This window comes from Rhamphochromis longiceps, linkage group LG5 (assembly GCF_057381845.1).
Source record: "Rhamphochromis longiceps isolate RC_006_pf linkage group LG5, R_longiceps_female_GT1.1, whole genome shotgun sequence".
Classification (NCBI taxonomy): Eukaryota; Metazoa; Chordata; class Actinopteri; order Cichliformes; family Cichlidae; genus Rhamphochromis; species Rhamphochromis longiceps.
This window is the reverse complement of record NC_140561.1, coordinates 19,519,791-19,542,102: the sequence shown is the minus strand read 5'-3', so window position 1 is coordinate 19,542,102 and position 22,312 is coordinate 19,519,791. Positions and strand designations below refer to the sequence as shown.

At 41.4% G+C, this 22,312-nt stretch overlaps 2 protein-coding genes across 2 annotated transcripts in view; one reads left to right on the top strand and one right to left on the bottom strand.

Moving 5' to 3' along the window:
* The first annotated feature begins 445 nt into the window (after positions 1–445).
* LOC146669802 (uncharacterized) lies at positions 446–9,107 on the top strand. Its single transcript, XM_085407807.1, has 15 exons — positions 446–528; positions 810–882; positions 1,678–1,876; positions 2,010–2,176; positions 2,254–2,367; positions 2,579–2,665; positions 2,757–3,568; positions 5,384–5,471; positions 5,656–5,718; positions 6,210–6,426; positions 6,558–6,703; positions 6,794–6,880; positions 6,970–8,133; positions 8,259–8,476; positions 8,582–9,107. Exons 2-15 carry the CDS (start codon positions 832–834, stop codon positions 8,649–8,651), a joined length of 3,483 nt encoding a protein of 1,160 aa, XP_085263933.1. The 5' UTR covers positions 446–528; positions 810–831; the 3' UTR covers positions 8,652–9,107.
* Positions 9,108–9,180: 73 nt separating this feature from the next.
* The window catches only part of LOC146669799 (low-density lipoprotein receptor-related protein 1-like), a 105,670-nt gene continuing 92,538 nt past the window's right edge, over positions 9,181–22,312 (bottom strand). The window contains exons 59-89 of the mRNA XM_085406411.1: positions 22,073–22,260; positions 21,122–21,327; positions 20,849–21,037; positions 20,591–20,739; positions 20,405–20,498; positions 20,192–20,308; positions 19,974–20,093; positions 19,279–19,401; positions 18,749–18,874; positions 18,547–18,663; positions 17,772–17,878; positions 17,550–17,682; positions 17,317–17,439; positions 17,083–17,205; positions 16,751–16,888; positions 16,534–16,671; positions 16,321–16,440; positions 15,770–16,041; positions 15,460–15,641; positions 15,240–15,346; positions 15,007–15,126; positions 14,722–14,898; positions 14,455–14,595; positions 14,174–14,347; positions 13,823–13,984; positions 13,496–13,679; positions 13,296–13,403; positions 13,051–13,121; positions 12,867–12,960; positions 11,808–11,952; positions 9,181–10,943 (exon numbers count right to left, since the gene is read on the bottom strand). Of these exons, the coding sequence (XP_085262537.1) occupies positions 10,803–10,943; positions 11,808–11,952; positions 12,867–12,960; positions 13,051–13,121; positions 13,296–13,403; positions 13,496–13,679; positions 13,823–13,984; positions 14,174–14,347; positions 14,455–14,595; positions 14,722–14,898; positions 15,007–15,126; positions 15,240–15,346; positions 15,460–15,641; positions 15,770–16,041; positions 16,321–16,440; positions 16,534–16,671; positions 16,751–16,888; positions 17,083–17,205; positions 17,317–17,439; positions 17,550–17,682; positions 17,772–17,878; positions 18,547–18,663; positions 18,749–18,874; positions 19,279–19,401; positions 19,974–20,093; positions 20,192–20,308; positions 20,405–20,498; positions 20,591–20,739; positions 20,849–21,037; positions 21,122–21,327; positions 22,073–22,260 (4,389 nt within the window). The 3' untranslated portion in view covers positions 9,181–10,802. The remainder of the gene's footprint in view (positions 10,944–11,807; positions 11,953–12,866; positions 12,961–13,050; positions 13,122–13,295; positions 13,404–13,495; positions 13,680–13,822; positions 13,985–14,173; positions 14,348–14,454; positions 14,596–14,721; positions 14,899–15,006; positions 15,127–15,239; positions 15,347–15,459; positions 15,642–15,769; positions 16,042–16,320; positions 16,441–16,533; positions 16,672–16,750; positions 16,889–17,082; positions 17,206–17,316; positions 17,440–17,549; positions 17,683–17,771; positions 17,879–18,546; positions 18,664–18,748; positions 18,875–19,278; positions 19,402–19,973; positions 20,094–20,191; positions 20,309–20,404; positions 20,499–20,590; positions 20,740–20,848; positions 21,038–21,121; positions 21,328–22,072; positions 22,261–22,312) is intronic.

Genomic DNA, 22,312 nt, shown 5'->3' with positions numbered 1-22,312 from the left:
CTTGGTGGAAGAAATGCTCTTTTATAAAAGTACAAACACAACACCAGAAATTCTCTATAGCAAGTGAAACATGAGTAGAATTGGTGAAATATTATCGAAAATATTTCTGATTTAGACTAATTAAAATGTCAAACAGAAAATTACAGTGTATTCTGAATGATACATTTCACCTGTTGCAGGAGTTATAGCCTGCAATAAATTATTTTATTTACAGCGTCATCCTGTATAGCTGAAGGAGTGCAAAATAAAACAAGTCAGTGCTGTATGAGAATCATATGAGACAGTAGATAGTTATCACAACTGAGTTTACACGAACTGTGAATATCAAGATAACGAGCAAACAACATAAAAATCGCATAAAGGATATCTTCTTTCCTTTCTGGAAATAAAGGGAGGTTTAGTATTCACAGCCATCTTAACTGAGCAAACAGACCTCCTCTAAATGTCAGATGCGCACTTGAGCGTGACTGTTGTGAAGGTTTCACTTTCATTTATAAGGAAAAAACAGTTTAAAGTAGCGAAGCAGGGGTAAGTCTAATATGCAGAAACGTCGTATTTTCTAGCTATATTTCTGTTCACATGCACAAAACGTGTAATATAACATTGTGGTTGTTGAAGGTTTGGCTATAATTCAAGACGTAAGAAAACAGTAAAGTGGAGTGTAACCGAGAGTGTAGCTCTGTAGACTGGGTGGAGAACGACGTTATTAATGGAAACGGTTTTTATATAAAATCACCAAATACAGAATTGCTGGTTGTTTGAGTGCAATACGCTGTTGTTATGTCGTCTGTGTTTGGTGTGTTTTGAAGGAAGAAGATCAAAATCTTGAACATGGCCAGTGCAGAGCCCATGGAGGTCGACAAACCTGACGACACGAGACAAGTATGTAAACTAACACTGAATCAGAATAAAGTAATTTGTTACAGGAACTTTGGTGTTAATGCAGTCATTAAATATCCACAGTGCTTATCTCCAGTTGGAGACTTACATTTTTTTTAAAGTGCACTTTTGAGGCCACGGTTTGCTTTTATACTTGAAAAGCGTTTCATTTTGGTGATTTTGTGTGCTTATGCTTAATGTGTTCCGGGTTTGTTTTTGTTTTTTTTCGTATTCTTGTAAAGATTATATGAAAGTGAAAGTACTGAGACTACAAGGTCAGCATAATCTTAGCTTATCAACTCTGGAGGTTCAGGAAATACTGAAAGATTGTGTAAAGCTGTTCAGTGTGGCTGTTGTCATGAGTGAAATTTTTTGTAAGGTTTCAAAGTGCCACTAGATGGAATACAAAGCTTCAGCTTTGTATTGTAAGAGTTGTGAGACTGAAGAAGTCAACAGTGTGTGAAGATGATCAGCGTTACTGTGATCATCAGTGAGAACATTGTAAATATCTAAGGCTTCAAGGTGACATCAATGTGACAAATGTGAAAATATGAAAAGTGGCTAGCGTCACACTATTCATTCATAAGTACAATAGTTAAGGAACCCTAAGTTTGAAAACCTTAGTTTGGACCAAAAAGAAAACAAGCTTTAGTCTTGTCTATAATACTAAAGAATGGAATTCTTAAAAGATATTTTTCAACAATTAAAAAAATATATACACATATTTAAATAAATGTAATTTTGGATGAATATCATAGGCTTGCATATTTTTATTGTGTGTGTGTTTTTTTATTACAGGATCAAGATGAAGCACACATTGTTCTCTCAATAAAGTGGATAAAGTCTGATGATGAGCTACAAAAAGGGAAGAGGCTAGAGACTCGTCTAGAAAAAATGCTTCAGACTTGGTTTAACAAATGCAAACATAAGGTGGACTGCTCAGTGGAAAGGATGTTAAAAGATGGGCGTGTTGTGATAAAGACTAAACCAGTTCCAGGTGCAGTAAAGTCCTACATAATCATCTGATTACTTTACTATCTGTATAACTTCTCCAATAAAAACATTTATTTTTAATAAATTCTGTATAATTATATTGATTTTTTTAATCCAATTTGTCTCTGTCTTTTAAGTCCTGACTGAGCTTCAGAAACTGAGTAAACAAACACTAACTGGGAAGGATGGAAATTCAGTCACCATAACATCCATCAGTCTGACACTGCCATCTCCAGAGCTCGATGCACAAGTACCAGAGGATGCTTCAATGAACATTCCCCCATCTGTGCCATATCCACAAATTGTATGTAAAAGGTAGTAAATCATTAAAAACAAATATAAATGAATGCTGTTGGATTAAACGATGTACTGTATTTGTAGGATCAAGTTCAACTGGGAAAGCAAAGTAACGCAGGTTCAGCAGATGGAGAACAAACAGGTGTTCCAGAGGATGCTTCGACAAACCATCCTCCATTTGTGCCAGCTCCACAAACTGTATGCACTGTGTAGTAAATCATTTAAAAATATACACACACACATAGGCATATATATATATATATACACACGTGTGTGTGTGTGTGTGTGTGTGTGTGTGTGTGTGTGTGTGTGTGTGTGTGTGTGTGTGTGTGTGTGTGTGTGTGCGTCCGTGCGTGCGTGCGTACGTGGATGCTGTTGAACTGAATGAAGTACTTTATTTTTTTAACAGGCGCACATTCAACCAGGAAAGCAGAGTAACACAGGGTCTACAGCTGAAAAAGATAGTGGCATTTCCCCAAAGTCAGAGCCACAAACGGTATGTACTGTGTGATTAATCATAAAAAATGGAAAAATGTGATCTTTAACAAATGAACATGATGATGATGATGATTATTATTATTTACCAGGACCAAGTTCAGGTGGGGAAACAGAGTAGCACAGTTTCCGCAGGTGAAGAGATGCACTCTTGTTCCGTCCCAGTGGCTCCTTTCTGGTATGTGAACCACATGTACGAAAAGGAAATCAAACATATAGAGAAAAAGAACGGAGTTAAAATCATGGCAGATGTGAAGGTGAGATTTGAAGAAGACCAAAAACATGGGAGACCAGACAATGCTCTCGATGAGTTTGCAAACCTCGTCCAGAAAAGCTTAGCTGAATCCTGTGGCTCAGTTATTCCTCTCAAGTTCATAGATCCAGATCAGTGGGGCGATGCACTGAAAACAATCCAGGAAAAAGAAAACAAGCTTTTGGTTACTCTGACCTCTGAAACAATGACTGTACGTGGGCCAACACAAAGTCAAGAGGCCATGAAAAAGTTATTAAATGCAGATACAGAGCAGAAAAAAAGCATAGATACTTCTCATGAAGAGAATGAAAGAGAGACTCAAGACACATCACTGAAGATTGACATGACCACCAAAGACCATCTCATGCATATGGGACTAACGATGGAGGAGAGCTACTGGAAGGTGATGATTACCTCTTACAGTAAGAAGGTAGCAAAGATCAAAGATAAGTTTAATGTGGACCTGAAAGAATCAGACATTGGTCAAGGCAAAGTCAATGTCAAAGCTGTATACAAGAAAGATGAAGGAAATGCCTCCATGGAGAGCCATGCTATGAAAGAGCTTTTCCATTTGTATCAGAAAACTGCCATGTCTCCCATGAACTTCTCCCAGTCCAATGCTGGAATGTGGGGTTTCTCATGGCTATGGCAGTAAACTCAGTCTACTGTTTAATGTCTTGTGTTATTTGCATGCTTACAGTAGAATCTTTATATAATTTTATCATGTTATCATGTATCTTTGTATTGTTTCTCTGAAACCTTTGCAAAATATCAGGCTGAACAATGTTTGCTGAAAAATGGAAACATAAAATAAACAATTTTTTCATGTTTGTTTTTGTATGAAATGACTTTGCCTTTATTTTGTTTCTTCCTGCTTTTTAAAGGAACCACCCATGCTGTTTATTCGATTTCCTGTACATATACTAAATAAATAATAAATACGATTTATTTCATTTAATTATAATTGAAAAGAACGGGGGGCATTTTTAAGGCTGAGACTACGGTGTTCATGTTGGCATATTGCAGTGTTTGTTGCAGTGTTTGTTCTCCCTCTACACTAATGACTGCACCTCCAAGAACTCGGCTGTTAATCACCTGAAGTTTGCAGGCGACACCACCGTCATTGGCCTCATTCAGGATGGTGATGAGTCTGCATACCGGCAAGTTGAGCGCCTGGTACTCTGGTGCAGTCAGCACAATCTGGAGCTGAACATGCTTGAGACTGTAGAGATGACAGTGGACTTCAGGAGACATCCCTCAACACTTCCTCCCCTCACCATATCAGGCAGCCCCGTGTCTACTGTGGAGATCTTCAAGTTCCTGGGTACAACCATCTCCCAGGACCTGAAGTGGGAGACCAACATCAACTCCATCCTCAAAAAGACCCAGCAGAGGATGTACTTCCGGACTTTTTGACCTACTGCCCTCTGGCAGACGGTACAGAAGCCTGCAGACCAGGACCACCCGACACAGGAAGAGTTTCTTTCCCCTCGCCATCTCCCTCCTAAACAGTTGTCACACTGCTCCCACTGCCAGACTGCAACTGCACCTTATGTACATTCTGTGATATTCATTTCACTTAATCTCATTTCTGTCATCCTGTATTTTATGTATATAAGATTTAGATTGGTTATTTATGGTTGGTTTTGTATTGTGTTGCTTACACTGTTGAGATTTATTTATACTGCTGTGCTTGAGAGTCACCATCTACCGGAACCAAATTCCTTGTGTGTGTGTGGATATACATGGCCAATAAACGCGATTCTGATTCTGATTTTAAAAAAAAAACAGAAAACACAGCACCACAAATTAAGTGGAAAAATGATTAGTATTAGGGAAATATTAGCAGAAAATGTACTTAAGCTACATTTTTCAGTGGATTTTGGCTCATAAATTTAACCTTGGCTTATAATTAATAACTATATCTGAGATATCAAGGAAACAGCCTATATGTCACCTAAAGAACATTTCTGTCCTTTTCATGCAGTGAAGAAGGATTTAGTTTCCACAGTCAGCTGAGCTAACAGACCTCCAGCCAACACGCTGCTGGAAATGACAGAGGTGCACTTGCGTGTGGAGGGTGACGCAGCTCCTTATTGCGGAGCTGCAAGCTTTCGCTTTCGTTTATACGGAAGTACCAGTGTTTAAAGTAGCGAGACAAGGGTAAGTCGTATGCGCAGTAAAGTAATATTTTCAAGATATATTTCTGTTCAGATACACATAACGTGTGAGATAACTTTGTGGCGGTTACAGGTTTGATTAAAATGTAAGACATAAGGAAACTTAAAGTGGAGTGTAACCGAGAGTGTAGCTCTGCAGGCTAGGTGGAGAGCGATGTTAGCTAATTTATGGAAACGGTTTTATAAAAAAATCGCCAAATAGAGAATTGCTGGTTGTTGGGGTGCAACACACTGTTATTATGTCGTCTGAGTTTGGTGTGTTTTGAAGGAAGAAGATCAAAATCTGAAACATGGCCACTGGATGGTTCGTGGACGTGGACGAGCCCATGGATGTCGACAGTTTTGACAGCGACAAACCTGACGACATGAGCCAAGTACGTAAACTAACACCGAATCAGAATAAAAGAAAATTGTTACAGGGACACTGGTGTTAATGCAGTCATTAAATATCCAGAGTTTTATCATCAGTAGGAGTAATTTATTTCTTGTTTTAAATTTTACTTTTTTACACCACACTTTGTTTTTTATGCACCTAAAAGCCTTTCTTCATTATTATAGGTGAATAATTCTGCTGTGAGTAAAAGCCAGCAACCTTCAACACCTAGCCACCCACCTGCTGCAGTAAGTGTTTTGGGGAGTTTGCCTGCATGCGCCTAAGTGCACAATAACACGTAACACATTCCAGCTTTTGTCTGTCTTCTTATAAAGAGTATGTGAAAGTGAGATCAAAAATACAATCTCAGCTGGTGTGCTCTGGAGGTTCAGGAAATACATCATGAGCAGAATGTGTAAAGCTGCTTAGTGTAGCTGTTGTCACCACTGGAAAAACTTGTAATAACATGTAAACTGTAACTGTGATCATTAGTGATAACATTTGTAAAGTTCTAAGGCTGCAAGGTGACATTAATGTGGCAAATGTAAAAAATATGACATTTAGCTAACCTCAAACTATTTATCTGCATTATAATAAAAAAAGAGAAGTTTTAAAGATGGGTAAATATTTCAACAATGATAAAAAAAAAGCATTTTAAATAAAGGTGTTTTCAGCTGAATCTCAAAGGGTTACACAGTCTTCCAGTGTTTTATTATTTGTTTGTTTTATTTTGTCACAGGATGGAGATGAAGCTCACATTGTTCTCTCAGTGAAGTGGATCTCAGTGAAGTGGGTCTCAGTGGAGCCTGATGATGAACTAAAAGTTAAGAGGCTAGAGTCTCGTCTACAGAAAATGCTTCAGTCTTGGATCAACAAACACAAAACTATGATGGAATGCTCAGTGAAAAGGACCTTAGATAATGGGCATGTTGTGATAAGCATTAAACCAGCTGCAGGTACAGTAAAGTCCTACATAATTATCTGATTAAATTCCCATCTTTATAACTTTTTCAGTAATAAAAATATTTTGACTTCATTCTGTATATATATTGGTTTTAACATATAATCAATTTCCTGTTTTTTTAAGCTGTGAATGAACTTAAAAAACTTAGTGAAGAAACACTAAGTAAGGATGAAAATTCAGTCTTGATAACATCCGTCAGTCAGCTATATCCACAGCTTGATAGACAAGTACTAGAGGATGCTTCAGTGAACCTGCCAGAGCCACAAACTGTAAGTACTATGTAGTATATCTTTAAAAAAAACAAACAAATATTACTATATGCTATTGAATTAAATGATGTACTGGGTTTTTTTTTAAAGCAGCAAGTTCAACTGGAGAAAAAGAGTAAAGCAGGTTCTACAGCTGGAGAAAAGATGTGCGCTTCTTTCATACAAGAGCCACAACATGTATGTAGTATGTCATTAATCAAAAAAGTTAATATTAAAATAAAAAATGTTTTAATAAATTAGCATAATGATTTTTATTTTTAAACCAGGACCAAGTTCAGGCGGGGAAACAGAGTAGCACAGTTTCTGCAGGTGAAGAGATGTGCACTTGTTCTGTCCCAGTGGCTCCTTTCTGGTATGTGAACCACATGTACGAAAAGGAAATCAAACATATAGAGAAAAACAATGGAGTTAAAATAAAGGCAGACGTTAAGGTGACATTTGAAGTAGATAGAAAACATGGGAACCCAGACAATGCGCTCAAGGAGTTTGAAAACCTTTTCCAGAACAGCTTTGTTGAATCCAATGGCTCAGTTATTCCTCTCAAGTTCATAGATCCAGATCAGTGGAGTAACGCATTGAAAACCATCCAGGAAAAAGAAGACAAGCTTTTGGTTACTTTGACCTCTAAAACAATGACTGTACGTGGGCCAGCACATAGTCAAGATGTTTTCAGTAAGTTGTTAAATGCAGATACAGAGCAGAAAAGAAACACAGATGCTTCTCATGAGTTTCGAAAGACATCACTGAAGATTGACATGACCACCAAAGACGATTTCCCACATGCAGGACTGATCATCGAGAAGACCTTTTGGATGACTATCTATGATAATAAGCAAGTAGCAAGGATCAAAGATAAGTTTAATGTGGAATTGAAAGAATATGACATTGGTCATGGCAAAGTCAATGTCAAAGCTTTCTACCAGAAAGAAGGAGGAAATGCCTCAATGGAGAGCCACGCTCTAAGAGCACTTCTCTGTCTATACCAGAAGTTTGTTGCATCTCCCAAGAGTTCATTCCAGTTCCATGGTGCTACTGGATTCAGTGGCACACCCATTTCTCAGTCAGAGGGTCCCCCCAATGAGCGTATGTTGAATGGCCAATCAGAAAAAACGAAGCACAACACTGACCCACCAATTGACAGTGGGACAACAGCAGGTGACCAAAAGGACGAAAGGTGTCCTATATGTTTGGATAAATTCGAAAATAAGAAACAGCTCAAGTGCAAACATGAATTTTGTAAAGACTGCCTGAGACGAGCGCAGGAAGCGAATGGGCCCATCTGTCCTATATGCAGAGTCGTCTTTGGTAAGATAGTCGGAGACCAACCAGATGGAAGAATGTCACACCAGATACTCACATTTCCCCTCCCTGGATACTCAGACTGTGGCACCATAATGATCAGCTATGAGATTCCAAGTGGAACACAGACGGTAAGTGACAATTTTATCTGAGTGCCTATGTCCCTGTTTAAAAAATAAAACATGATTGTGTTTTCATTTTGTGGTTGTATGTATATATTTTTCTAATATTGTTTACTTTCCATTCGTCTTTCTAGGAAAAACATCCCAATCCTGGACAGCGCTTCCATGGTATTGGTAGAACAGCATATCTTCCAGACAACAAAGAGGGCAATGAAGTGCTGCGACTGCTGAAAAAAGCTTTTGACCAGAAGCTCATTTTTACTGTTGGTACATCCAGAACAACTGGACTGGACGGCCAAGTGACCTGGAACGACATTCACCACAAAACATCCATATCTGGAGGACCAGATTGGTAGGGTAACCAATTTCCTTACTAGCGTTTTGATATATGTTTTCTTTCACAGTTTACTCTAATAAAATACTACATGTTAACCTTGGATATGTTCTGTTTCCACAGCTTTGGGTATCCTGACCCTGAGTACCTGAGCAGAGTCAAAGAAGAGTTAAAGGCCAAAGGCATTGAGTGAAGACTTTGATACAAAGTGCAGGTGGATTAGATCTCAAAGAGGCTAAAAACAAGATGACTCTTTAAACAGACACTGAAATTCAAACACTCTGTTTTGCTCTCTTTTCTCTGTTAATTCTTCAAATGATCAGTAGGGGTTAGAATTTACTTTTTTCATTAGCCACATATATTATCTTCAAATATTGGGTGATTACATTTTTTTGTTGATTGTCAAAATTTTCATCATGTAACAATATAAAATGTAGATTTGCATAAACAGGTTTATATAATCTCAGGTCTACAGTGCTGATGGTCTGAGTTGCTGTTAATAAATGATTAAATCCTCCACACTGAATTCCTCCTTTTATCAGGACCGGTTGTGAACAAAACACAGAACACTGTGGCTTGTTTTCTGTACAATTTTTAAAATTTTATTTATAACAATATCTGTTATTTAGTTTGTAAAGTACTCCAGCAAAAATTAAACATTATTCTCTTTTCAGAAGAAAGTCTGCGCCTCCATGCATTGTGTACTATAAAAGCTATGTGTCATTTTTCATTTTAAAAAACCAAGGACTAATCAAAACAAAAGTCTGGAAATGCACATATGATTTAGCAAAAATGTCCTTTCGGTAAAATGATTGTACTTCTCTCTCAATTAAAGACAAAACATACACGACGGCATAAAATAACACTGGCTTGACAGGTAAGCAAAATAAAAACTTGTTATTGTAGTTACACTGAAGACTTGTGTTACTTTTCACATGCATTAAGATATGGCTGACACATTTCTGACAGAAGCAGCATTTTGGGACAGAGGCTGAGCGTAAGGACGTGTCAGAGCAACCAGAATGGTAGCATTAGCAGCAGCAGGGCACAGAGAAGAGATGGGGAAGGGCTGAAGAAAGAAAACAGAGAAACGCTAAGGATCAAATGAAAATAATGCACTTAAGACAGAGTCATTACACAACTGTGAACATACAGACTTTGATCCTCTGAAGGCAAATTTACTCACAAAGCCAGATGGATGCTACCTGGTCTTTACAGAACAAAAACCAGGGCTGGAGAAGCAGAACACACATAGAAAAGAAATCTTTCCTTCCTTACATTTGACCATAATTGCAGCCTCTACAGGAAGACCAGAAAACAGACGCTAAATAGTGCAAACATGACACTATCTATAAGTCTTCTATCAAAAAAGCCCCCGCCATTGTTAGCCAGCTGTTTTCTGGGCATGTACACACAGCCAGCTACCCACCCATTAAAGTATCATCCCATCTATTGCTTTACATCCGTAATCTCCATCCATCACTCTGCCTAGAATGTTTAACCCATAACCACCTTCCACGTTCTTCATATAACTGCACAATCACGCACCAACAAGCCTCTTTATCCTTTCTCCACAGCAACACATCAGCTCCAGCTGTTACACAAAGTGATAAAAACAAACATTTTCTTTACATCTTAAGGTATAAAGCCTACAGTATACACTATACCGTAAAATGTGATATTCTGTGCAAGGAAGACCACACAATCATTTTATGAACATTTTTCTCTGAGAATGAAAGAAAAATACGTGGAAATACTGTAGTTGCCATCTGGTATTGACATTTTACATGTGCTATACACAAACGGTGCTATCACAAATCTGTCTCACACATTCTTGCCAAGAAGCTCGACAAGATGACAAATGTACCGATTTCAAAAACTTTGAGTTTTTGCCTTTTCCCGCTCAAAGTCGACACAAACAACAGACAGTTGGCACTGGTGAAATGGAACAATGTTTTTGTCTTTTCTATACAATTCATACAAAAATAAAAAATTAAAATTGCTCCAATGATAGCATTTCTTTTTTTTTTCTTATGATTTCCATGTTTCCATTTCATTTTGCACAGAGGTAGTGGCTATTTAGGTAAAGGGTAAGGGACGAAGTGGAAATTAAAAATCTCTCATAGAAAATGTTATTTGTTTTTGACCAGAGGAATCTCAAAAGAACAAAATATAATACTGCAATCACATACAAAAGTAGTCCTTCATTTTTGTACATTTTATACAGTGTTCACATGGTTTATCAATTTTCTCTCACACTTTTTATTGATTTTTTTTTGTTCAATTTTTCTTTAAAAGGCAAGAATGGGGGGGTGTTTGGAATAGCGTGATCCGGCACCAAGGTCTATGCCAGTGGGTCCACAAGGGGCTCCTCATCTCCACGGGATAGCAACTCCTTCTTCTCATCTGTGCTGGCCAGAGAGTTGCGGCTGTTGTGAGCTCCCATATACAGAGTGGCATAAACTGGGTTGGTGAAGTTAGTGGGCTGGAAGGAAGAAAAATGATCCATCACATCATGTTTAAAACACTGAAGTTTAGCATCACGAATATACAGTGCTGTGCAAAAGTCTTCAGTCATTCCAATTTTTTTTTATATTTTGCAAGATAAAATGTGGAATAGATGCTGGATTTATTGTGCAAACATACATGGAAATGCAGTATAACCAGCTTTATTCTTCAACATACCAAGAACTCTCTTAGGCAAGCTTCTTCTTCTTGTAGGACATTCAAAGCTCGCTTCCATACACACTGATGACAATTTGAATCAAAAAACTGAAAATTTGGATTAATCGCTTCACCTGCATCTCTCAGGTCCTGTGTCAGGTCTTTGCTGAACCTTTCTTGTTTCTTAATTACATGACCTGCTGTTCATCAAGTGTTTTTAAGGACACACTGCACATCATGATGAGAGATGCCAATTTTTTGGGCTAATAGCTTTTTTGGGAATCGCCTTGTTGGTGCAACAATACTATTTTAAGCTTGTCTGTGCTGTCTGATGATGATGTTTGCGACAGTCTGCAAATAACAAAGTGGCTAAAGATAAAACTGGTTCTTTGCTAAGTTGCTTGTTATGTGTAAACAGAAAACTGCTTCATCACTTGAGTTACGCACCTTTTTTAAACCCTTCAATGATTAATAGGTTGGCGTTAAGTGGCTTAACAAACAAGAAAGCATCCCTCTGAAAATAGTCAGGTACAAGGACTGGACTGAAAATACTAACTATTAAACTATTACTCAGGACATTTTTTTTAAAATAAAAACTGCATTATAATAGTCTGGCAACTTGCAAGAACACTATAAAGAAATGAAGAGTGACTGAAGTTTTGCACACGTCTATATTTTTCTCTACCTTGTCTGGGTCCAGAGTGAAGTCTGCATCTAGCAGCTCCCCAGCATCGTCATCAGGCTCGCCCTCATAGATCTTGTAAGCAGGGTTTCCAATCTCAACATTCATTGCCCCATTGGTCATCCTTTGGTGCTGGAAGCCCTTGGCCCTATACAAAATGACAAGGAGAGCAGTCATAATTTCATCTTTTGTTCAAGAGTAGAGCTGCCTGAAGAGTGCAAGCAGGGACACAGCCACATTACGACGGGAGGGGAGAGGCATTGCATGACTCTCACCACCATCCAGGCTAAGCCACAGCACAAGGACCAACACAAACCCAGCATTCATGTACAGGAGGTAATGTCAGATCCAGACATACTGGACCTGGATATCTTCCCAGACCCCCAATAAATCCACAATCATTCCTCTAAAATACGAATGAAGTATCCATGGCTAAGTAAATGCTGGATTTTGGGAAGTTGCATTTTCCAGTCAGAGCTTGGAACAATGCTACTGGACTCTCCATGTCTCGCTACAAGAGACACTACCACAGCTCAAACCACAACACAGTACATTATGGCACAATATGATGGACAACAATATGAAAGACCTACAGCACTGGCTAACACACAGACAGATCTATTCATTTAATCTTTTCAATAGATCTGCCCTGGAGCCCTGCTTTGAAAGAGAATAACTACACAGGACGGACACTGTAGGAGCGGGATGACCTACAGCCTCAATGACCATCAGAAAAAAATGGCACAACACTAAGGACCAAACACAGCACAGGAACTCATGGTTAAGGGAGAGGCAGGGAAAGAGAGAGCCTCAGAATGAAGAACTGAAAGAGGGCATGGAGAGAAAAGTGTAACCCTGGCAGCCGTTACCGCAAGCGTCTGGAGCCGGTTTTTCCGGGCCGGCTAGACCTGAGGAGCAGAAGAGATGTCATTACAGAGGAGGAGGGTAAAAGTGCAGATCGAAGAACGGAAAGGAGGAAGAAAAGGGGGAAGAAAAAAGGAAACAAAAAAACAAAAAGAAGAGGTCAAAGTAAATCAAAGTTTTGAATGTCGTGTTACTCACCCTTTCATCCTTCTCCTGTACCAGAACAACGCTCCTGCAGCCAGGAGGATCAGCAGCAACAGCATCAGCACTGCAATCAGTATGGAGACTGTGCCTGCACACAAAGAATTAAAAACAAACAGCCTCATCAAACAAAACTCAAGAAACCTCTGTTATCAACGTCACAGTGGAAGAGCTGACTCACGTCCGCCTGAACCTGAAGCATCACTACTGGCCACAGACTCACAGCGATGCCCTTCCCAGCCAGGTGAACATCTACACACGAACACAGACACCAATACAAGATGACACAATAAAAAATATGTAATCTATGCAGTATTATAATGACAGAGATATATGCAAACAGAAATATTCATGCACACTATGAAACAATGCAAAGGATTTAACCAAGACTGATAGACAACAAATATGAATGAATGCACTCCTCACATGCACTTTGGAAGGCGAGTATTGGAGTCTATAGAGCACTGGCCATTTGCACAGTACTCGTTCGTATCGCACGTGTAACAGCTGGGCTGGACTCGGCCATCTGTGCAGCTATGGAGAGAAAGAAATTGAGCAAAATGTGACAGCTTCACGCATTTATGTTTCTTTTCCGTTAATCTGAGGCAAATTATAAGTGCTCTTACCGACAGGTGAAGTTCACCACCGATGTCAAAGTATTGCTGCGGACGCACTCACCATCCCGACAGTAGTGACACCTGTCAATCTCACATGTGCTACCAGTGTACTGGGGCTGGCAGCGGCACAGTTTGGTGCCACTTTCGCTCTCCAGACACGTTCCTGCGTTCAGACAATGGGCTTCGCAGGTTCCTGCACACACGGGCGCACACAAATAACGTAGGTGCATTAATTCCTGGCCACATCATAAAGGCTCATTTCAACTGTTCTTTTTCTTTATTTCAGTTTTAACAGTTTGAAACTTGTCGCGTCACACAGACAACGCAAACACTCACTGTACTGGCACTGGTCGCCAAGGAAGCCAGAGGGGCAGTTACAAGTTGGCTGGTTTCCAGCGCTGACCGTACAATTGCCTTTATTCCGGCAGTAATTCTTACAAGTGTGCAGGTTACAATTTGGTCCTGTAAAGCCTGTCAGGCAACGACAGGTAGGAGAGCCTGTGGGAGGACAGATACATGAAGAGAAATGAAGGGAAGGATGGGTGGGGAATGGAGAAAAGTGTGCAATATTTTACTGGGCCAACAGAACCATGAAGGTAGTCTATAAAGCAATATTTTAACCCAGCTGTTAACTGCAATATCGGGCATTATAAATATAGCAAAGTAAGCTACGTTTTCATATCTAACCTGTAGGGGAAGGTGTGCATGTGCCTCCATTCTTGCAGTAGTCCCTGCATTGGTCAATCTCACATCGATCTCCTCCATAATTAGGCTGGCAGCGGCACTTGGGCTGCTTGTGGGCATTTAGGAAACAGCTGCCGCCGTTCATACACTGGATTAAGCAGGGACCGCTAGGAGGAGCTGTAGGCGACAAAATCCTTCAGTAGCATGCATATACATACATATACAAGGCAGTGCCTGCGTACATTCTGTGTATGCGAGTGTGTACTTTCTGTCTATGGACTCACAGATAGGAGACAGCGTGGGAGTAGGAAGCTCTACACATGTGCCGTTGTCCAGCGTACGTCCGTTGGGACAAGTGCACACAGGTCCGCTGGGGCTTAGCAGGCACAGCCACTCGCATTTCTTCCTGTCGCAGGGATTAGTCACTGATAGAAAGAGAGCGTGAGAACAAGAATTAAAAATGGGGGCGACAGCTGCTTCAGTGCACTAACTGATTAAACACTGCTGCTGCTGTTTGAACTTTTGCTCTTTTCTTTTTTCCTCACACTCACTTTCAGGTTGTTTGTAACGGTGATACAGGGCGATATCTGTGGCGTGATTTATTCCGGTTGTCAGGTTCTCGATGGGGCCTTTGCCAAATTTGTTCACCCGGAAGACGTAATTGTTGATGTAGGTGACGCCATAGATGTAGTCCTCAAACACATCGATGCTGAAGGGCTGATGGAGCTCTGAGTGGAAACAAAGGTGTAATTGGAACGGATTCCTGACTAATAAAGACGGATCGATCAGAAGTGATTACAAGAGGAGCTGTAGAATGCAAATAGATGCCACGCAACTGTTTTTAATGCTGTTTACAGCCACGATGGCGTCACTGCCGTTCAGCTTCACGCTGCAAATCACTGAGAGTTTAGCGTCAGCCCAGTACAGACGCTCGTTAAAGTAGTCCACCGCCAGGCCTATGCACACACAGTAAATTAGAGAAAGTTTAAAAGAGGAAATACTCAAACTTGATACTAACTGCAGGCAAGATGAAAAGAAAGTGTTGCTTTTGTATAGCTGTGTGGTTTACCGGTTGGCCATTGAATGTTTTCTTCAACCAGAGTCTCTCTCATGGTTCCATCCATAGCAGCTGTTTCAATCTTGGGGTGGTTGCCCCAGTCGGCCCAGTACATTTTCCTAATGAATGAAAAGTAATTTCTCTGATGTCAACACAATTAAAACACAGTGTGCATTCCTCAAACTCCTTTCTCCGATATGACTGCATATTACGCCTCCCACAAACCACTTACCCTCTCTGGGGGTCAACTACAATTGCATGAGGCTCATCAATCATGCCTGAGATCAGGGTTTTGCGGTGGCGTCCTCCACTTATCTGGGCCACCTCGATCACATCTCTACCAGAGTCAGTCCAGTACAAGTTCCCTGCCACCCAGTCCACAGCGATGCCCCGGGGCATTTTCAGATCAGGAATCTGAAAACAAACAAGAAATTGAGACTGCAACAAGAATCTATAAAACTGGACAAATATTCTTTCTTTGTTTATGGTAGATCAGATTTCTGTAAGCACGCAGCAAGAACATACAAGAAACACAAAGTTACCTCAAGGCTGGTGATCCTGGAGTCACTCTGGCGTCGGTCGCGGTTGTTGTTGCTGTTGGGGGACGAGGAGGAAGAAGGCAAATCGTAGGAAGAAATGCGTCCCGTGTGCCAGTTGGTCCAGTAAATGCGATTCGTCTTCACGTGCAGGTCCATGGCATCAATGCGCACGTTGGCATCACCCTGGAAGATCTGCTCATAGTGCCAGTTTGGCATGGAAGGGTCCAGGCTGCGGATTTCATTGTCATCAGCGATGTAGAGGACTTGTCTCTGAGCTGGTGATGAAGAGCAAAGTGAGTTCTGGTATAGGAAGGCATTGAAATAAACACAAAGAATGTACAGTGTGTATATAGAAGCTACTTTCTGCTTCTCCCTTGCCACAAGGGGTCGCCACGGCGAGTAACTCTGCATATTTGATGTGGCAGTTTTACATTTCCTGATGCAACCCCAAATGGGATTTGTGTCTCTGGCTGGAATCGAACCAGCAACCTTGCTTGTCAATCAAAACAACAAACGAACCCAAAACATTGCTGGATTAGGTTAGAAGTACTTACTATCAGCTTTGCATGTGTCATTGATTCTGCTGAAGTACTTGTGGCAGCTGCACTTGTAGGAACCCTTAGTGTTGTTGCAGATGTGGGAACACACTCCGAACTCCTTGCACTCGTTCTTATCTGTGAAACACCCCAAAAACCACATGACACACAACGCAAACACAAAACGCCTTAGAGTTGTAAAAAGACACATGAAAAATGAAGCCAGGGTACCTTGACATCTGTTACGTCCACTGGATGTGAAGCCAGGTTTGCAGGAGCAGAAAGAGTCGGTGCCGTTGACCACGCAGTGAGCTTCATCTCCATCTCCACACACCGTCCTATTACTGTGACAGTCATTCAGTACTGTGTCTGCGGGAAAGGAAACGGGCAGCAGGCGGTCAGAGGGTGAACACTGCCAATGTGACAAATTCACTGTGGCCCAACATACCTTTCTTACTGCAGTTGACTTCATCAGAGCCATAGTCCTCACAGTCGTTGAAGTAGTTGCAGCGCAGAACTGAGCTGATGCAACGGCCGTTCGAGCACCCGAACTCGTCCTTTTGGCACGCTGGTTTGGAGGTACTCCCTTTTGGAAGAGAACAAGGGTCACAGAGAAGTTATTTTTAACATGTTACATGTGAAAAATTAACCATAACAAAAGTCTTACATCCAATTGCAAAACAATACGCAACTTTTATCTGACGTTACAGTAAGTTACTAAAACCCTGCCCTCCTTATCAATCCAATAATAAATACTCATTTTCAAAAAAGCACACTTACAGCAGTTGAGTTCGTCACTGTTGTCCCCACAGTTGTTCACACCATCGCACCGTTTTGATACAGGTAGACAGACACGGTCGTTATGGCACCGGAACTGTCTTGTGGGTGGACACTGGAATTTAACTGAAGGACCAAAGGAGAAAAAGCATTAAGGAACAGGAAAACCTCTATAAGAGCAGGCTATCAAATGGTCTTCTGTAATTCTAGCAATGTGAGGAATGCACTGGTTCTCACCACACTGTTCTGGGTTCTCATCAGAGTTGTCTCCACAGTCATCCTCACCATCACACGTCCAGCCCAGTGGTTTACAAAGGGTGTTGTTGCACTGGAACTCATCCTGGGGGCAGTGTCTACCAGCTGAAACAAAGCGGCGAGCGCTCAGTTATCATCGGTCTTAGATGCTGATATTTTAAGAATTAGCTTTGTTAGAAATATCCAGTGGTGGTACGATGACGCATGCTTCTTACCGCCACTGTCACAGCTCTCTTCGTCACTGCCATCCATGCAATCGGGATCTTCATCGCAGCGCCAGCGGAGGGGAATGCAGTGGCCGTTTTTACATTGGAACTGATCTCTGTCACATTTCACATCACAGCCATTCTGAAAAGAAAACAAATGAATTGCTTTCATTATAGCACGTCAGATTTTAAACCAAAAAGTTCCATCAGAAGTTAAAATGTGAGCGATACCTCATCTGAGCCATCAGCGCAGTCGTGGTCCCCGTCACATTTCCAGCGCCCTGCAATGCAACGCCCGTTTGTGCAGGAAAACTCGCTCTCGGAGCACTGGCGAGGCACTGAGGACACAGGGACAAGCGCTCAGAATGGGTGTGAGCATGATTAAGGAGCAAGGAGAGTCGAAGCAAGGAGCAAGGAGAGGTGTAAGGAAAGGAAAATAGAAGAGAAAAGGCGGGAATAGAGCAGACTGAAAAAAACAACACAAGAAGCTCTGTTGAGAGCCGGACGTACGTGGATAAAATAAGTCAGATAGTTCATATCACAGGGTTGGCTCGGTGGGTACAGAATCGGGCATGTGTAACACGGGAGCTAAAAGAGCTACGGGGATTTTAAAATAAACAAATAAAATGGAAAAAAAAAATACTGGCAGGACTAAAAGAAAAGCCGGGGGCACACAAAGGGCTGGGTAACTGGTGATAACACCTACCTCTGGCTCACAGCAACTGGCCAGTGTAAAATGCAAAACAGACATGAGATGATGTGAACGTGAGATGTGCAAATGGCCGTAAAGCCATCTAACTTAAAAACAAATTAAATCTCAACCATGCGTGTATAAATATAAGACACAAACGCAGAGTGACAAGCGAAACCCTGCTCACCACTAAAACCCACTCTAATGGAACAGATTACTTAACAATTATATTACAAATCACTGTGCGTCGAGGGTGGGTGAGAGTGTTAGTGGGCGCCGTCCCATCCAAAAGTAAGAAAAGCTGGGGTGACCTACCACACTTGTCTTCATCTGAGTTATCACCGCAATCATTGTCGTAGTCGCATTGCCAGCGGCCAGGCACGCAGCGGTTGTTTTTACAGCGGAACTGGTAAGGCTCACACGTCCGCTCATCTGTACAAAATACATATTTAGCACAAGTTTCCCCTCATCGCCAGCATCTTTTATCTTTATTCACCTTCCAAAACTCTTTCCTTACCACACTCCTCCTTGGGTTCATCCGACGCGTCCCCGCAGTCATCCTCTCCGTCACACTTCCATCGTGCCGGGATGCAGCGGCCCGAGTCCTTGCAGCGGAACTCATCCACACCGCATGTCATCTGAGCTGCAACAGAGGAGACTGACTGGATTAGACCCTCAAAAGTAGATATGGGACTTTACAGGCTTACTCCCTCCTAACGGATAAACAGGTCATGCCTCCTTTACTGATGCTGTAAAAAGAATTGCCTGGGTTTTAATCAGCTTCAAACTCGACAAAAAAAGGGTGAACGACGACATGATAAAAGTCTAGATGCAGCTCTGTTTCACTCCGTAGTTTTAAATTTCTCTTTTAAACTCCAGCGCAATATTCTCCACATCCAGATTTCCTCTGGTGCTGACATTCACAGCGTCTCATTAGTATAATTGGTCAGATTCTATTACTGAGCCATTTCATTTCGATGCGGAGGAGACGCTCTTCATAAGCAGAGCAATTGTTTTGGTGTTGTAATAAAAAGAAAGATGTCTTACTGCAGTTGGCAGGCTCATCAGATCCATCCACGCAGTCGTTGTCCCTGTCACACACCCACACCCGTGGGATGCAGCGCTTCGTGATGGTACACTGGAACTGGTTGGGGGCGCACGTTACCTCCGCTGCATATGAGGCAAACAGATGGGCCCATTTACTTCATCACACTACATAAAGACAAGCTGCTCTCCATTTGAAGAATTCACATGTTAAAAAGCTGCAGTGTTTGGGTTCTGCTACCGGCTCCTTCAAACTGCAAACACGGAGATCCTGCTATAAAGGTGCTAAAATGCTCATTTTGACCTCTGGATACTACAACTGAACAGTTCATGTAATCTCTCTCTAGGGAAAATGAAATGTCCTTAGCAAATGCCATCCCAATTACATTATGCAACATAATTTGGCCCAAGGGCTTCGTTGCTAAAGGAAAGGTCAAAAAGGACAGAGATCCTCCGGGGAGGGACACAGCGTTTAGCAATTTCCCATCTGCTTAATAGTATAGTGGCCTAAGTGAGACAAAAGAAGGACGGTTATGGCCTCTCTGCAATCAGATTGGTTCATCCTCTGGGGACAAATTTGCTACAAGTGACGGAGACAGCTTGCTCCGAACCAAAGTGTTTAAGATAAAAAGGCAGTCACACCGTAGTGAACAGGAAAGGGAGACACTAAGAAAATAGCAGAGGAACTAATGACTTACGGCAGTCTTTCTCATCCTCTCCGTCTCCACAGTTGTCCTGCCCATTGCAGCGGAAGATGCCAGGGATACATCGACTGGGGTGGGAACATTTAAACTGACTTGGCAGGCACACGTGGATGTCTGAAAAACCCCCAAACAAATACAATAAATAGTGATTACATGGGATAAAGACTGTCAGTTCTAATTTAGACTTTCTAGATATGTGTAGGTGTTTGTACCACAGTTGGCTTCATCAGAGTTATCCTGGCAGTCATTGTCTCCGTCACAGATGTAGGCCGGGTTAGTACAGATGCCCGTACCACACTGGAACTGGCCTGGTCTGCACCTAAACTCAGCTACAGGGAGAATACGTGGCGCATTATTAACCAGCATAATCAAAACGTCAGCCTACAACAGTAATGTGTCACGACTGCTACGGTCGGATCACTCACGACAGTCTGCGGGCTCATCTGAGCGGTCACCACAGTCATCTTCAGTGTCACACTTCCACCAGAATGGGATGCATTTGTCGTTTTTACAAACAAACTGAAGGAAAAGAAGAAAAACAGATGATTTTTTTTAAATATCTGGTATTGTGATGTGTCATCATGTTTTAATACAGGCAGATATGCTTTTACCTGACTGGCGGTGCAGTTGGACAAGCAGTGTTTGCCATCGGCTGCTAGGTAAAAGTTGGTGGGGCAAGCGCACTTGTAACTGCCTCCAGGAGAGAGCAAGCACAGGTTACTGCAGCCTCCATTGTTTGTCTGGCACGGGTGGCCTTCCACTGAAGAGGAGAGACATGTTAACAAGGAGAACACAGAGCAAATCAGACAGAACCAGAGCACAGATGAAGATTAACATGTGGTTGTTAATGACGGGTATCTTTGTCCTACCATCAGGTTGGCGATATGGGTGGTAAATGTGGATGTCCATGGGTCTGTGTAAGGTGCTGATCAGCATGGTCTTGGTGGTCCCCAGAGTCTTGTGAGCTCTGTTGATGGACTTTGTTTCCCAGTCTGTCCAGTAGATGTACTCCTCAAATAAAGTCATGGCAAAGATGTGGGGAATATCCTGGGCCAGAACTACAACGTGCAAGCATAAAGACGGAGAATTTAGCCACAAAATCAACACCTGAAGTTGCTCTTGTGCGTTTATGTGTATGTTACCTATATGTCTGCTTGTTCCATCCAGGCTAGCAAACGCAATGTAGTCCTCCCGAGCGTCAGCCCAGTAAATGCGGTCATTAATAAAGTCCAGAGTTAGACCATTGGGCCAGGTGATCTTATCCTCCACAATGACGCTCCTGTTGGTGCCATCCATCCCAATCCTCCCTATGTGGGGGTTGTCACCCCAGTCAGACCAGTACAAGTACCTGTGAAGGATATTTATAAAGTTTACTGATTAATAGCAAATCTGAATTTAACATTTACAAGGTTCAAGATGTCCTAGACATTCAACCTTCTTATTTTGTCAACCTTTGATATTTTGTCTGACAATTATGCGCTGACCATCAAAAATGGTTAATGTCTGAAGACACTGAAAAATACTTCATTTCTATGGATTAAAATTCACAACTAAAAAGATGGAAAACATTTCTGTGAGCTTTTACAGCAGCTGACTGGTTAAACTAGATACAAATTTTCACTGAAAACAGGAAGACTATCTTACTAGAGAGTAAGAATGAGAAATGTATTAAAATTGTGCTTTTTAAGGCAAGAGACCAGTGACAAAGTGCTCTACAGGAGTTTCATCAAACAAGATCAGGATGGAACACACATGAATCTAGTAAGCGAGCTTTATCAAGCTTACATTTTTTTAAATGTTACTAATTGTAGGAAATGTACAAAACATTTTTGAAAATAAATCTTATTTTGCCTGCAGTTCTCCAAAGCACCACAAGAGGTATTATTACCCTGTTTGAGAAAAACTGATTTAGAGTCTCATGTTCATTTCACCTCATGTAACCTACAGATGTAGGTTACTGACTACAACAGATATTGGTAAAGTGAGCCCTTCACTTCAAACAGAAACCTAAAAATTCTTCTTCCAAAAAGAAAAAGAAAAAAAAAAACCTTCTCTGTTAGCACTTTAGGAACATTTTGCAGTGTCACTCTTACCCGTAGCGTACATCCACAGCCAGAGCGCGAGGCTCCCTCAAGCCGTTGTTGACCAGAACTGTTCGATAAGCTCCATTCAGCTTCGACACCTCAATAGTATCCCGTCCTTTATCACACCAGTACAGGTTTCCTCCCACCCAGTCGACTGCCAGGCCGTCTGGGTTGCTGAGTGATGTGCGGTGAAGAACCTGACAAATGAACAGGCAGTTTTTATTTTCTGAAACTAAAAGCGTGTCTTTG